We start from the raw sequence: 15,215 nt of genomic DNA, 5'->3' as shown, positions 1-15,215 counted from the left end.
AAGGTTGTACTTGTGTTTGTAAGTACAGTGGTACCTCGGGTTACAGACGCTTCAGGTTACAGACTCCGCTAACCCAGAAATAGTACCTCGGGTTAAGAACTTTGCTTCAGGATGAGAACAGAAATCGTGCTCCAGCGGCGCGGCAGCAGCAGGAGGCCCCATTAGCTAAACTGGTGCTTCAGGTTAAGAACAGTTTCAGGTTGAGAACAGACCTCCGGAACAAATTAAGTACTTAACTTGGGGTACCACTGTAGTCTAATCGGCATTTCTTTCAAAACCAGTCAGACAAGCCCCTACTGGAGAGGAAGTTTCATCCAATCTTGTTTCATGTGCTGTTGGAGGAGACCTCTCAATTCATTTTAACAGTGACAGGAGAAGGTTAATCTGTTAAGTGGGAATATGGCATTGGTGAGAAAGGAGACATGCATGCAGACAAATGTTACATTTAAGTTTCTTTTCCTGAACATTCATAGGATGGTGGAGCAAAAGTGTATTACATTATAAGCTTTCAAACAAGTCTACTTTGGTAGATAATATTATCCTAGGGTTGGCAGAGGTAGGCGTGTGTGTGTGTGTGTATGTATACACACACACTATCCTTATAGACAATATGCATAACAGTGAGGGTCATGGAAGGTGAAATACAGAAGACTGAGCATTTTTAAGTCTTAAATGTGTGTGAAGTAAATGCTGTTACAATTGACAAACTAGTGTTAATAATAACTACTGGGATTTTTAAAAAATGTTACCTTACTTCAACCTGTGGGTGATGGAACTGAACTTCCTGTTATTTTGCTTCAGCATACCTATCCTCCTTGAAAAATTCAGCAAACATTACTTCTCTACCTGAGTTTTATGAGATTTGCAAGGGACTTGCAGTGATGGATTTCAGCAAAGAAACAACACTTTTCAAAATGTCCCCCCCCCTTATTATCCTGTTTTTTAAAGATAACATTACTGTTTAAAAACTATATGATAAAAGGGTACCCCTAGAACAAAAGGGAATGATAAGAATTGGAAGTTGGTGTCAAAGAATTTGGCCAGAGACACAGATAGGAAAGAGAAAACTACCTTATACAGACTGTCCACTTAGACTCAACAAACACGTTTCCCTTCACTGGTCCACTAATTAAAAATCTCAGCAACATTCTTGGATACAATCTATTAGCGCCATAGATTACATGCATCCTACTCCTAATTGATCTTGAGATATTTAGGCAATTTAACTAAAACAAAGAACAGAACTAGCACCCATATACTGTGGTACCTCCGGTTGCGGATGGGATCCATTCCGGAGCTCCGGTCGGATCCCGAGGTTTTCGCAACTGGAGGTGCCTGTTCTGCACATGCTTGTGGCGCGGTACAGCGCTTCTGTGCATGCGGCGAAACCCGGAAAAATACTTCCAGGTTTGACACGTGCATGTCCCGAAGGATACGTAACCAGAGGTGTGCCTAAGTAGAGGTACCACTGTACAGAACTTCTGTTACTATAAAATGAATACAGCAAATTAAGTCACTTTAATTAAAGAAAATTACAAAAGGTGTGCAAAACAATTTCCATGATTAAATACACATTTAAAAGCAACATGCAAACTGACATCTGTATATAGGTTTTAGTTAAATGACAAATTCCAATACTTTTCAACTTGAACCAAGACTTCAGTTAATCTTGAAGTATGCATGAAATCAAGGGAGCTAATAACTGAAGTTGTGTTTTAAGGGGATGATATTGGTAACTTCAAATTATGTGTCCAAATATCTCATTTCCCAAAATATAGTGTTGTGATTGATGTACTACTTAGTGTTCAGAGAGACAGCGGCTTAGTTTGTTCTGAACACATAATAAGCTTGCTGTATGATAGGGATTTCTTACAGGCTATAAGGTGGGGAAGCTGCAGCCCTCCAGCTGTTTAACTACACCTCTCATCATCCTTGGCCATGCTGGCTAGCACTGATGGCAGTGAAGTCCAGTAACATCTGGAGGATCACACTTTCCCCCTTCTTGTTGTTCAGTATACTACCCTCTTGGCCATTACAGATTATCTTGTACTTGTAGAACTTCCCCAGCACAACCTAAGTGCAAATACCAATGGATCAAGAACTGAAGTGTCTGGAATGGTTATTTCCAATATCTAAGCTGTTTGCTGTCACTTTCCCAGCATCTCAACATTGTCCTATGCCACTTCCTGCCCTGCAGAATGGTTATTTAGGCCAACAGTACTTTAATGATGTTTGCTATGGATTTCTTTTGGCACCTCTGACAAATGACAAACAAGTTAATATCTATTTATAACAGCATGAAAACAAGGACCTTGAGCATTCTATCTATGTCAGAGCAAGTGCAACTAAGAGCCAACTTGCTATAATATTCCTTTCTGTGTATTAGAAGATAGGAGAAAAAGGACATTTTACAAAGGCAGAAACTGCTGGTATAGATTTCCTGCCACCCCCTTAAGCACGGTACTAGAACTCAAATCTGTATGTACTTTTGACATGTCCCATTCACTGTTTAAACCTTAGTAATCTCCTGCCCCTTCACTCTTATGGAGTGGCAGGCACTAAGTTTCACAGTTTAATTACAGAGAGAAACCCAATAGGCACAGGCTATTGAAACATTTTTTTTAAAAAAAGGGGAAATTGAAGGAACAACAGCAGCCAAAACTTAACATTTAAAACCAGCTGTTGACAGTTAACGTAGTAGTCCTCTGCCTTGCTCTGTCCATACTGGTTTGGGCTTCTTAAAGTCATCTGTCCCATCTTGAGCAGCACAGTTGACTGAAGGTAGTGAGAGGCCATCTCTTCAGGAAAGGGAGAATAAGCAGGATGGGGTTCCAGATCTCCTTCCCCCCTACCTACAAATTTCCATCAGTTCAGTCAAAGTTTGTCATCAGTCATTTCTAGGAACTGAGCATAGACATCCCTGGAGCATTCCCCTTTTTGATTGAATAAAAATTTGTAGTAGCTGCCATCTGCACAGATCGCTGCAAGAGAAAGATACTGTTTTCAGTTTGGCAACTGAAGTCAATTGCTTACACATTGTGTTTCACTGCACAGCTTTTGCTTGTGAGAGCAGCAAGAGATGCCGCATTACCTGCAGGCTAAGAAACATTCTCCCATAAGACCTGCGCTATATACGCCAATCAATTCTAGCGCCTGGCTTGCCCCACCCCAGATAGTTCTTGATGAATCATTAAGCTGCCCTCCGTGAGGATCTCAAGCAACAATCTTGAGCGTTCAACATTCCTTGTAATCTAAACATTTTTACAATCTTAGGCTGCAATCATATGACATTAATCTGGAGTTAAAACCCATTTATATAAATCACACTCCCATCAAGGACAGAGGGAGATTCCTCTAAAAAGCTTGTTTGTGAGCACAGCTGCTTGAATTCATAGGCTATGTTTGGGATATGCATAGTGAGGGGCCTTGTTTGATTTTTGGTGCAACTTGAGATTCTTACCTAGGACAGAATTCGGCTCTGTTCCAAAGGCACAGATGCAGGGAGAGCCTGAGGGAACCTGAAATTTGGAAAAACTCCATTTGGAACTGAAGTATTTGGGCAGGAAGCTGGCTGATGCTAAGCTGAAAAAGAAAGAAAGCTCTCTTCAGCATCATCTCAACCCAGTAGTCCAGGCACTGAAGCAAACTGACTCCTAGCAGCACATATTAAGGTTCACAATTATTTTAATAATAACAACAATAAATTTTTATTTATATCCCGCCCTCCCCAGCCAAAGCTGGGCTCAGAGTGGCTAACAACAGTAAAATGATACAACATTCTAAAATCATTTCATTATAAAATCAGTTCAAATCAGATTAATGGCAACCATTGGGCTAGAGTTCTGTGAGGATTGCCAAAGGAGGGGGGTCAGGCTGTGCCCTAGCCAAAGCCCTGGTGGAACAGCTCTGTCTTGCAGGCCCTGCAGAAAGATGTCAAGTCCCGCAGGGCCCTGGTCTTTTGTGACAGAGCATTCCACCAGATTGGAGCCACAGCCGAAAAAGCCCTGGCTCTGGTTGAGGCCAGCCTAACCTCTCTTTGGCCCGGGACCTCCAAGGTGTTTTTGTTTGAAGACCATAAGATCCTCCGTGGGACATACCAGGAGAGGTGGTCCCGTAGGTACGAGGGTCCTAGGCCGTATAGGGCTTTAAAGGTTAATACCAGCACCTTAAACCTGATCCTGTACTCCACTGGGAGCCAGTGCAGTTGGTATAGCACTGGGTGAATGTGATCCCGCAGCGAGGACCCCGTAAGAAGTCTCGCCGCGGCATTCTGCATCCGCTGGAGTTTCTGGGTCAGTCTCAAGGGCAGCCCCACGTAGAACGAGTTACGATAACCCAGTCTGGAGGTGACCGTCACGTGGATCACAGTGGCTAGGTCAGTGATTATTTAAATTATTTACTTTATTTTAGCTACTGATACATTCTTCCTGTATGAAGTTGCCTAATCATTTTTGCCTAGAGATCATCACTCTGATCCCAGCTGCTTACCTCGACTGCTTGTTCCTCTTAGGATCCTCCGCAGCAAAAATGTGCACTGTGGCATGATCACTTGACACACAAATGAGAGAAGCATCTTGGTTGAAGTTAATGCTAAAGGAGAAGTCAGAAACAAGTCTGCTTATATCACCACTGTCATGGAATAAGTTACTTTTTAAAGAAATGCCTATGTGTATATACTGCAACTTTTCAAACACTATAAGCCAACCTCTTTCCCAAGTATCTTAAAAACAAGAGTTTCTAACTGTAGGTTTTGGGGAGGTTATCTAAAGCAATGCCACCTTGCAACAACATACCCAGCAAGATGCTAACCTTTTATCAGCAGGTGTTGATGCAGAGTGAAGCAGCATCAGCAACTGAAGTGGTAGAAAGTGAAAGAGCATTCACCCCAGAAGTAAACCACATAGACGGGAGGAAGGGAAATATATTCACACCTTTAAAAAGCATTAACTTCTCCATAATACATGTAGCTGAAGAAAAGGGCACACAGATATTGGTGAGGCATAATTACTTCTTAATTAGTATCTTAGTTCCTCCATAAACCAACACAGTTGCAGGATGAATGCTACTTTAATTCTGAGTTTTCATTCTGAGTTTGAGAAAAGGTGCAGACATCAAAGATCCTATGGACATAGAACTAAGGGATCCTTGTTTCCCCAACTTTTTAAAGCTATAGAAAAGTTCACATGTTTGAACTGATGCTTTATTGTATATCTCAGACACTGCTACCTCTCAGACTTAACCCCCACTCCCATTTTTTTCTCTCTTTTTTCCAATGCTCAACTCTCAATTGGATTAAATTCCTCTTGAACTGTACTGCTGCTGATTTCTCTACCTACGTGATGTCACATTTCCCCCCAAAGAATTTTCAGATACCAAGGCTAATGTTTATATTTGTCTGATGTGCTACACATAACACTCAACTGGCTAATGTGAAAAGCCAGCTGACAGTATCAGCTGTATGATTAGTAGGTCACAGATGGAAGAAAATTATTCACACACAGGAAGTTCATGTCTCTTAACTGGAAAATGGGGGGGGGGGTAGTTTTAAAGCATGAAACCCCCATTTGTATAACGGCCACTCCCTCATCTTGCTGATGATCAAGGCAAAGCATGATTCAATCCCCCCTCCAATCCCCCCAACACATTAACAAAACAATAAACCTTACCAGTAGATATTGGCAGCCTGAGACCCTCTGCGCAGTTCCTGGATTAAATGCCCAGACGATGTATCAAATATTCTTATTAGGGTCCCCTTGAAAAGCAACAGCAAACATTAAAGATGTGAGGGGAACCTTTCAAAAACAACACAAGTACTTTCCAGAACACAACATTAGGATACAGCTGTTCACTTCCCAGATGATGGCCCCATCGTTTTTCCACCACCCTACACTATCGTAGCTGCACATCTTTGCCCTTCCCATATGGAATTATTTTTGTTATCCGGTACTATCCTTCCCACATATTTGGAAATCCTCTCAGGTTTATCTGCATGAATATATCCAAGATCAATGCCACTAAAGTCAGTATTTTGACAGGAAAATTGAGAAAGTCTACATGAACTGGATTTATACCGTATACAGTAGTCTGAACCTAGTATATAACACATTTGTTACATATTTTGGAAGATTCTGGCATGCAAATAGTGAGGCAGCAGGATGAAAAGTTTGAGTGAGGAACGAATAACCAGGGAACCTATTTGAAACAATGCAGGGTACAGGCTGCCAAAGAATGCAGAGTTTATCTCTTGACCAATATTTGCAATAACAGCATGCATATTTTCAAAAGTAATCACTACAACCACAAAGGTTGCCAACTTTCTGTATAAACTTTAAAGCCAAGACTTTCATAAATTCAACTTCTGTGTTAGATGATACAGTCTTCCCAGTAGGCTTGACAGTAAATTAAAGACTATACAATGCACCTATTAAAATGCCATGCAGACTCTCAAGATGACACAATTCAGTGTTCATTCTAAACCATTAAGGACTCTTGTGTTGTTCTCTAGCCAACTGTGGAGTAAAATCATTGACTTACTTTTTCTGATGCTGTGGCAATTCTTGTTCCCTGTAGGTTAAGAGCTATGCAACTCAAGACCCCTTCATGAGCTGGTATATCTACAGGAGGTTTCTCTGTATTTGCCAGGTCCACTATCTGCACATGTCCAGTATGTGTTCCAGGGAATGCAAGTAGGGAATTATTACTGTTTGGGCACAGGACACAAAGACCTGAAATACAATTTAAAGTATTGAGGAATAGGAATTTTTACTACCATCTCCGTCCTCCCCACCCTCCTTCTGAAAATAAGTTTTGAGAGTACTTGGAATACTCAAAAAAGCAAGCTAGGAAGCTTCATGTTACCACATAGCCATGAGTGTCAATGTCTGTATAAGCAAAAGGCAGGATTTACCAAATGAGTCCCATCAGCACAAACCCTCCAATAGGGCTTCTGTTTGCACAATAGGGCTTTCGCCCCTTTTCCTGCTTCCATGGCTCTTGAAATTGGCTCAAGGTGATTGGGAGAACCCTCAGAACAGCACACGGGGGAGGAGATGGGAAACTGTTTTGTCGGACAAACTGCAATGCTTGCAGTGATGCAATGTTCATCATAGCATACAGTTGACTCCCACCCTAAATTGACAATTAGCCCTGAAATGCCATATTCTAACAATGCATTTTCCAACAATGCTTTTTCTTTTTTCCAAATCCAATGTGAAAACTATGGGAAGATGGAGGACAAATGGTTTCATAAGTTTTTCCACTGCATTTAATGGGGATGACAAGGATGCTGTGGCTCAGCACCACAGCACTTGCAAAGCATGAGAAAGGTCCAAGTAGTTTTTTTTATATAGTTAAGTCCTAGGGTGTGCAAAATAGACAGCATCAGTTATCATAAGGAGTACAATAGCAAACAGAAGAAGAACAGCACAGAATCTTTCTTTGTTCCTCTTACACTTTATGTAGTGGATAACACTTACCTTTAGGATTGTAGCAGGTTTCGAAGACGTGCAACTGGTGAGGGTTGTGCGTGAATGTGAAAACCTTAATCATAGAGTCCAGAACTACCACGATTCTGAAAGAGAAGGCAATGGCAGGCCAATTAGCATCATGTCCAGTTACACTGGTCCAACTCCAAACTGGGGTAAAAAACAGAAGGAGCTCTCCATACAACAGAGTGTGACCAGACTCACCTATCTCTTCGCAGCTTAACTGCTTTGACTTCTGTGGAAAATTCTATTTCGATAACAGTCTTCTTTTTCAGATCATCCCAGATCATCACTGCAGAAATGGAAATGGCCTTATTAGTCTTAAAATAACACCTTGCAATCTTATAAAGTGCTTCCAGAGATGCCACTTTGGAAGTCTAGCTACATGAGGAACTACTGCATCCCAGACTACCCAGTTTGCACTGGTTCACTTGGCAAAAAAAAAAACAACCAAAAAAACCATACCCCAAGTTCAGATCTTCAAAATTAGACATTGTATAGTTAGCATTAAGTTACAATTGGTTTGGGACAGGAGAAAATAGAAGAATCAGCTACATCCAAACAAGTCTTATATGATGGCATTCTGAAGCTTAGTCCACCCTCTTCTTCACCCTCCCCACCTGCTACTGCCAACAGCTTTTTATTCCTATTTATGTGGGAGTGCAGTATCATAGCTGCTTATCAAAACCTGTTTTTTCCTTTGACCATCTGGAAAAACACAAATTATCCTGAATACAGGGAAACAATAGGTCACAGATTGCTCTAGCTAGCACCTGGCATTAAAAGGAATGATACCTCATTGCACAACTAGAGAAGGGTGACAGCTAAAGTTCCCATTTATTCAAATTTTAAACTACCCAGGAGGTTTTCGATAAAATCTGCTTGAACACCAGTTACATTAAAGCTGCTTGGAAATGTTTAGTGCTGAACTCAGCCCTAAGCTATTGCTTACTTACTGCTCAATACTTTACCTTTATTAGGTGGGTATTTGGGTTTTTTCCCTCCACCAACCAAAGCTAAATAATTGCAGCGAAACAACATTTCAACATGGCCAACACCTCCTTCTAGAAATTCTGGAGAGGGAAAAGGGACATTTTTAATTAAACACTCAAGGCAAAGAAACGTTTATTAATGCTGTAACATCTTTGTGTATCAAGAGGATTCTCTCCAAAGACTCCAAGTTAAAATGCAGCTGATGTCAGTCCTCTCTTACTTTTTACTCCTGGAGTGCCTCGTTTCAAGACAATGCTTCATCATCAGAAAAGCCTGCTCAGAGCCTTCTTCTGACCACACATTATGGACACAGCAATATATTATACTGGATCAAAGTTTTAGAAAATTGTACTCAAATTCTGGCAAGTGAAATCTCTGTTCTATGCACAGCTACTTGAGGGTATAGGATTGCACAGCACGTGGTTTAAGATGAAAAAAATGGCACAGCAGAACAACTATGTATATTGAGGAAGAATCTCACCTTGTTTCTCCTTCTCTTTGAGCGGATCTGCATTAAACACTCTAAATCCATTTTCCATCCCACATGCAAAGCACCCTAAAAAAGAAGAGGATTACTACGTCAGGTATATATGCTCTGCATCAACAGGAAAAAGACAGCTCAGTAGCAGCACATGCTCTGTGTACAGAAGTCCCAGACATCTCCCATTAAGAGGGTCAAGTAAGACTCTTCCCTGCCAGAGATGCTCTTAGTCACAACAGGCAGTACAGGAATCTAACTGCAAGTACAGATCCAATGCATTACAGTGGTTCAATTGTGTCCATGGCAGTAGAATGGATTTGTGAACATTTTAGAAAAGCAATTGGCACTAAAAGCTATAAAGATGCCTGGAACCTGATGTATTTTCTTGGCTATTTAGGATCAAACCTACACAGCTGTTTATAGGGATTAGGGAGTCCTCATTCTGCCAAGTGTAATTTGTTTTTGAACAGGCTGGCCCACAACAGGCTTAAATTGAGAGCTCTGTCAACCACACATTTCCTGTTTCTTGTAGTTGATGCCAGTTATTGAGAAAAATGTGTCTTCCATCTCCCCGCCCCCTTCTGTTCCTCTACCTCAGCATTTATAGTAACTGCATATTATTTTTCCCATTTATTTGTTTACCAAGAAGCACAATCAAGTACATCAATCTAAATATTTTTTCCTTTCAGCAAGTTCAAAACTTTATTCACTATAATGGTTTAGAATGAACCTTGAATTTATGAGCCACCACATAAAAAGCCCGTTCTTGCGTTGACACCTTCCAGACCTCTTGTGGGGGAGGCACCCAAAGAAGGGCCTCAGGTGACGATCGCAGGAGTCAAATAATTTCATGCAGGGAGAGGTGGTCCCTGAGGTATTGCAGTCCTGAGCTGTTTAAGGCTTTATAAGTCAAAACCAGCACATCTGAATTTGTTGCCAAGATAAAAGCTGGAATTCCAACAACTCTACTAGCCTATAAACAAGCACCCTAGGAAACTGCATCCTGTAGGTGTAGCCCATACAACCCACATGATGTAGCCCATACAACCCACATGATATAAAGTTTCTGATGCAAATAGATTGAACATTTTACTAGCTTACACATTCTATGAAACTCCACTGAAGTGACTACTCAGATTTCTGCAATAAAATATTCTCAAGGTTTTTCTGGGGTGAGGTTTACTACAAGGAAGTTGATCCCTAACTTGTGTTACTCTAGTGAGTCATAGCCTATTTTCTTGACAGAAAAAAAAAGAACACTAGCTAGGATGACTATTTTTGCTCATTCACTAAGGGCCACATCAATTTGGGATGCCTCACACACTGTATTTTTAGGGGAACACATGAAATGTTAAATGTGCACCTAAACAAGTGTGATTTTCTTAGAAAAACAATTATGAAATGAACAGGAACACAATAAACATAGGACACTCCTCAATTTGCAAGCACATGACTGGTGTAGTCACTCAATTTGAACTAGCTTCCCTATCAAATTAAAATGACAAACTATTTGTCATTGCTACTAATTAGGGATAATTGTAAGAACATAAGAACTGCCTGCTGGATCAAGCCAATGCTCCATCAAGTCCATCGTCCTGTACTTCAGCAGCCACCCAGATGCCTGTGGAAAACTCAAAAGCAGGACCTGAGCTCAGAATCACTCTTCCCTCTAATGCTTTCCAGTAACTGGTATTCAGAAACATTACTGCCTCCAACTGGGGAAACAGTTATCATGGCTGGTAGCCATCGATAGCCTTATCCTCCATGAATTTGTGCAATCCTCTTTTAAAGCCATCCAAAAGTTGGTGGACATCACTGCCTCCTCTTGAAGTGAGTTCCACATATTAACAATGTACTGCGTGAAGAAGTACTTTCTCTCATCAGTTCTGAATCTTCCAACATTCAGCTTCATTAGAGGTCCACCAGTTCTAGTGTGATGGGGGGGGGGGCTTTTCTGTCCATTCTTTCCATGCCATGCATAATTTTATAGACTTCTATGTCACCTCTGATTCACCTTTTCTCTAAACTAAGAAGCCCCAATCACTGCAACCTTCCCTTGAAGATCCATTCCCCTTATCATTTTAGTTGCACTTTTCTGAATCTTTCCCAACTTTACAATATCCTTTTTTGGGGTGAGCTGACCAGAACTGTACTACACAATATTCCAAATGTGGTTGCACCACAGATTTGTATGTCATTGTGACATTGGCAGTTTTATTTTCAGTTCCTTTTCTAATTCCCCCTAGCGTGGAATTTGGCTTTTTTTCACAATTGCTGCACACTGCGCTGACATCCACTATTACCCCAAAGTCTCATCCCTGGTCAGTCGCCACTAGTTCAAAGCCCATGAGCGTATATGTAAAATTATTATTCCTAGTGCTAACAATTCATTTACAATGAGTTGCATTTGCCATTTTACCAACCATTCATTCAGTTTGGAAAGGTCCTTTTGGAGCTCTTCACAATCTCTTTTCATTTTAAAGACCCTGAACAATTCAGTATCATCAATAAATGTGGGCACTTCACTGCTCACCCCTTCCTAACTCTTGATCATTTGTGAACAAGTTATAAAGCACAAATACCAATACCAATTCTTGGGAGACTCCATTTTGTGTTCCTTTTTGTTCTCTTCATTTGGACAAAAGTTCCTTTTGTTAAAGGAAGCCTTCTTGCCTCTAACGGCTTCTTTGACTCTGCACATTACCAAACTGGCATTCTCTTGGCCCTCATGATACTTTTTGCCATCTATGGTGTACACGCCAGCCGAGTTTCTAATACTGCATTTTTAAACAAGTCCCCAGCAATTTGGAGTGATCCAACCCAATTGACTTTGCCTTTCAACTTCCTTTTTACCAAGTTCCTCCCTTTGGGGAAGTTTCCTGTTTTGAAATCAAAGCACATTTAATTTAATAGTGCTATGGTCACTGCTCCCAACTGGCATGACAACAATTACATCTTGCATCAGGTCCTGGGCGCTACTCAAGATTAACCTCAGGGTTGCTGACTTTCTAGTTGGTTCCATGACCAAAGGCACAGTCATTTAGGGTATCTAGAAATTTTGCTTCTTTACTGTGACTGGGACACAGAAGAGATACCGCAGGTCATAATGTTGCTGCTATGTGCCCTTTGATTAAAAGCAATAAAACTGTTCAGGACATTCAATTCTGCGTGCAAATTCATATGCCCAAGAAAGCAGCTACCTCTGAAAGAGCTGCAGTTTGATGAGAATTCAAGCAAGGCAATCTGAGGAATAGAATGATTCAGTGCAAAACTGGGCCAAAACACACATCTTAGCCCTAAGTCCAGCTTTGGCATCTGCTTGTGGGAACTGTTGAATTATGCATCAGTTGCAGTGGAAATGGCATTGAGTAGGAGGGCAAGCCTGACACTCATGCCCAACCAGGAGCTCAATATATGCAGGTTTTTAAAGAGAAAGACTAAAGGAGAACAGGATGAGGCAATGTACAAGGGGTAAAGCATCTGGGCTGGCCCAAGCACTGTTGTATTAGGACAAAACAAGGCTCCGCGTGGAAGCCTGAGAAGGCAAGGAGGAGAATGGAAGCAACTGCCTCCCCTGCCTTGGTGCCTCTGGGCAGAGGCCGATCCTCCCCGCGCATTTTGCAAAACACCAGACTCCGATTGCGCCCCATAAACACCCAAGCGCGCTAATCAGAGGCCGGAAAACGGAAAGGGGGGAGACGAGGCCAAAGGGGGAAGTATTGGGACCCATCAACGTTAACAGAGAGTGCCAAGCAACGCAAACTTAAGGGACAAAGGCAAGCTGCTGGGAGGAAAGAGGAGATGTGTTTGAGCCCGGAGAGGGCAGCCCCCTCTCTTCGCCCCAAGAAGGGAAGGTAAAGCCCTCCTCCCCGCCCGCACTTTTTTGTGCCCAGGAATCCGTCTAGACTGGCCGCGGGTTCGAGACCTGCGCCTCCCTCCTCTCGGAAGGCCTGGAATTATTTGGGTGGGGGCGAGAAACTCAACTTTCGCCTCTCCCAACCTCACCCCATTACAGACGCTGAACACGGGGGAGGAAAGGAAACCCGCCAAGCCCGAACGCCTCCCCCGCGGGCGGACAGGCGGACCCCTGACTCCCACCCCCCGGCGTCCCGCGAGGGTCTTTACCGTGGTCCTGGTTGAAACCGGCGAACAGCAACCCATTCCCGTGCGGGTTGGCTGGAAGCAGGTTCATGGCGCCGGACTCCGGGGAAGGCCGCAGCCGCGGACGGGGGGGGGGGGGTCCTTCACACCATCGGGGGAGGGTCACTGGCCTGAGGGGGCGGCAGCGCCACGATTCCTTCCGGACTAGACAGGCGCCGCGCCGAGCACCGAGCGCGTCCAATGAGCCTTCCCAGGCTGACCAGAGGAGTGCCGAATTGTCGAACGCCGGCCGCCGCCGCCGCCTTCCTCGGCTTGGCTCTTTCCATTCCCCAGCCTGCTACGTCCGTCCCCCTCTTTGCGAGCGCAGAGCGCGTCGCTCAAGGCAGGCCGCCCGGCGGAGTGCCAAGCTAACGATCAGCAGCCCGACTCTCACCTGGCTGGCGCCACCGGGAAAGGTGGGCGACGGGGAAAGCCCTCCTCGTGCCGCCTCTCACGGTCTCCATCGCGTGTCGCCTTCGCTGCCCTTGCAAGAGAGGTAAGGGATCCTACATGGGGTTACGAGGAGGCAAAAGACCCGTTGGACCCAGTAAAGCCCCCAGTAAAGTCACCACCATTCCAGAGGTTGCAGACGCGCTTCTTACTCCAGAGTTAGTCTTTCCTTCGGGAATGAGGCACGACCAGTGCCGGATTTACGTATAAGCTAAACAAGCTATAATTTAGGGCCCCACTCTCTTGGGGGGGGGGAGATTAAAGGGGGGGGACTGGATGTACATTTCCAAAATATAAGATATAAAACAACAACAACACCTACATACAGCAACAGTGTTTTGTGTCCGTTCTTAACCTGAAACTGTTCTTAAACTGAGGTACCACTTTAGCTAATGGGGCCTCCGGCTGCCGCAGCACAATTACAGTTCTCATCCTGAGGTAAAGTTCTTAACCCGAGGTACTACTGGGTTAGCAGGTGTTTGTAACCCGAGGTATGTGTGTGTGCAAATGACTTTAGATACCTATTAGGTCCATAAATTACCATATAGCATATATTCAACACAAAAAACAGCCCAGTTGCACCTTAAAGGTAAAGGACCCCTGACAGTTAAGTCTGAAGAAGTGTGCATGGACACGAAAGCTTATACCCTGAACTAACTTACTGGTAGTTGGTCTCTAAGGTGCTACTGGATATTTTTTAAAAAAATTATATCTATTTTGTCAGTGTCAGACCAACACAGCTACCTACCTGAAACAAAAAACAGCAACAATTTGTTGTTGACAAAGGACAGCTGGACATATAAAGAGCCCCATTACCTTCAGTAGCTTAGGGTCTCATCAAACCTAAATCCAGCCCTGGCCCACACATTTGCAAATGAGGCTTACCTTTTCACCCCTTTGTGTCGCCTAAATGGCTTGTCCCCAGGCTTGTCACAAGGAAATTACCTGTTAATTAACTTTTACACTTGTTGATTCTCCATGGTTAGCCATGGCTGGCACCCACTTAGCACACAGAGTCTGCCTTCATTAAGCTTCTCACATGTTAGTGTCAGGAGCTTTGAAGTGTGTCTGCAGAACCTAATACACATTTTAAGACCCCAGTTCTAATTATATTCCAACATATATTAAACCCGGGCATTTAGCATCTAAAGACCTATAACAGTATGCTTCACATGTTGCTGTGCTTAAGACAATGTGCTGAGGAATAAACCTTCAAGTGCTCAGACCACAGATTTTTCATAAGGCATATATAATCAAAGGACATTGCTGGTTTCAATAACACACTGGTAGTATATGGTATATACTACCATATACAGTACTACAACTCCCTGGAAAAGACCCTGAACTCCCTGGAAAAGACCCTGATGTTGGGAAAGATGGAGGGCACAAGGAGAAGGGGACGACAGAGGACGAGATGGTTGGATAGTGTTCTTGAAGTTACCAGCATGAGTTTGACCAAACTGCAAAAGGCAGTGGAAGACAGCAGTGCCTGGCGTGCTCTGGTCCATGGGGTCACGAAGAGTCGGAAACGACTAAATGACTAAACAACAACACAGTACTACAATTTCTGTTCTGGTGTTTCATTTGTGGTTCACTGTGCTTAGGAAATGATTTCCTCCCTTTCTTCTTCATCAAGCACTTTCACAATTAGGAACATGAAGTGACAT

The 15,215-nt window shown here is 43.0% G+C and overlaps 2 protein-coding genes across 2 annotated transcripts in view; one reads left to right on the top strand and one right to left on the bottom strand.

Moving 5' to 3' along the window:
* Window positions 1-1,499: 1,499 nt before the first annotated feature.
* Window positions 1,500-13,361, bottom strand: WDR45B (WD repeat domain 45B). Its single transcript, XM_028717204.2, has 10 exons — window positions 13,084-13,361; window positions 8,959-9,033; window positions 8,456-8,557; window positions 7,689-7,776; window positions 7,476-7,570; window positions 6,535-6,725; window positions 5,667-5,752; window positions 4,489-4,590; window positions 3,461-3,582; window positions 1,500-2,981 (listed from the first exon to the last, which is right to left on the bottom strand). The coding sequence occupies exons 1-10, from the start codon at window positions 13,148-13,150 to the stop codon at window positions 2,875-2,877; spliced, it is 1,035 nt and encodes a 344-aa protein (XP_028573037.1). The 5' UTR covers window positions 13,151-13,361; the 3' UTR covers window positions 1,500-2,874.
* Window positions 13,349-15,215, top strand: part of FN3KRP (fructosamine 3 kinase related protein) — a 31,441-nt gene continuing 29,574 nt past the window's right edge. The window contains exon 1 of the mRNA XM_028717207.2: window positions 13,349-13,594. The gene's annotated coding sequence lies outside the window, so the exon portion shown is untranslated. The remainder of the gene's footprint in view (window positions 13,595-15,215) is intronic.

Source organism: Podarcis muralis, chromosome 2, assembly GCF_964188315.1.
Source record: "Podarcis muralis chromosome 2, rPodMur119.hap1.1, whole genome shotgun sequence".
NCBI classification, from domain to species: Eukaryota; Metazoa; Chordata; class Lepidosauria; order Squamata; family Lacertidae; genus Podarcis; species Podarcis muralis.
The sequence above is the reverse complement of the archived record's forward strand: the minus strand, read 5'-3'. Positions and strand labels throughout refer to the sequence as shown.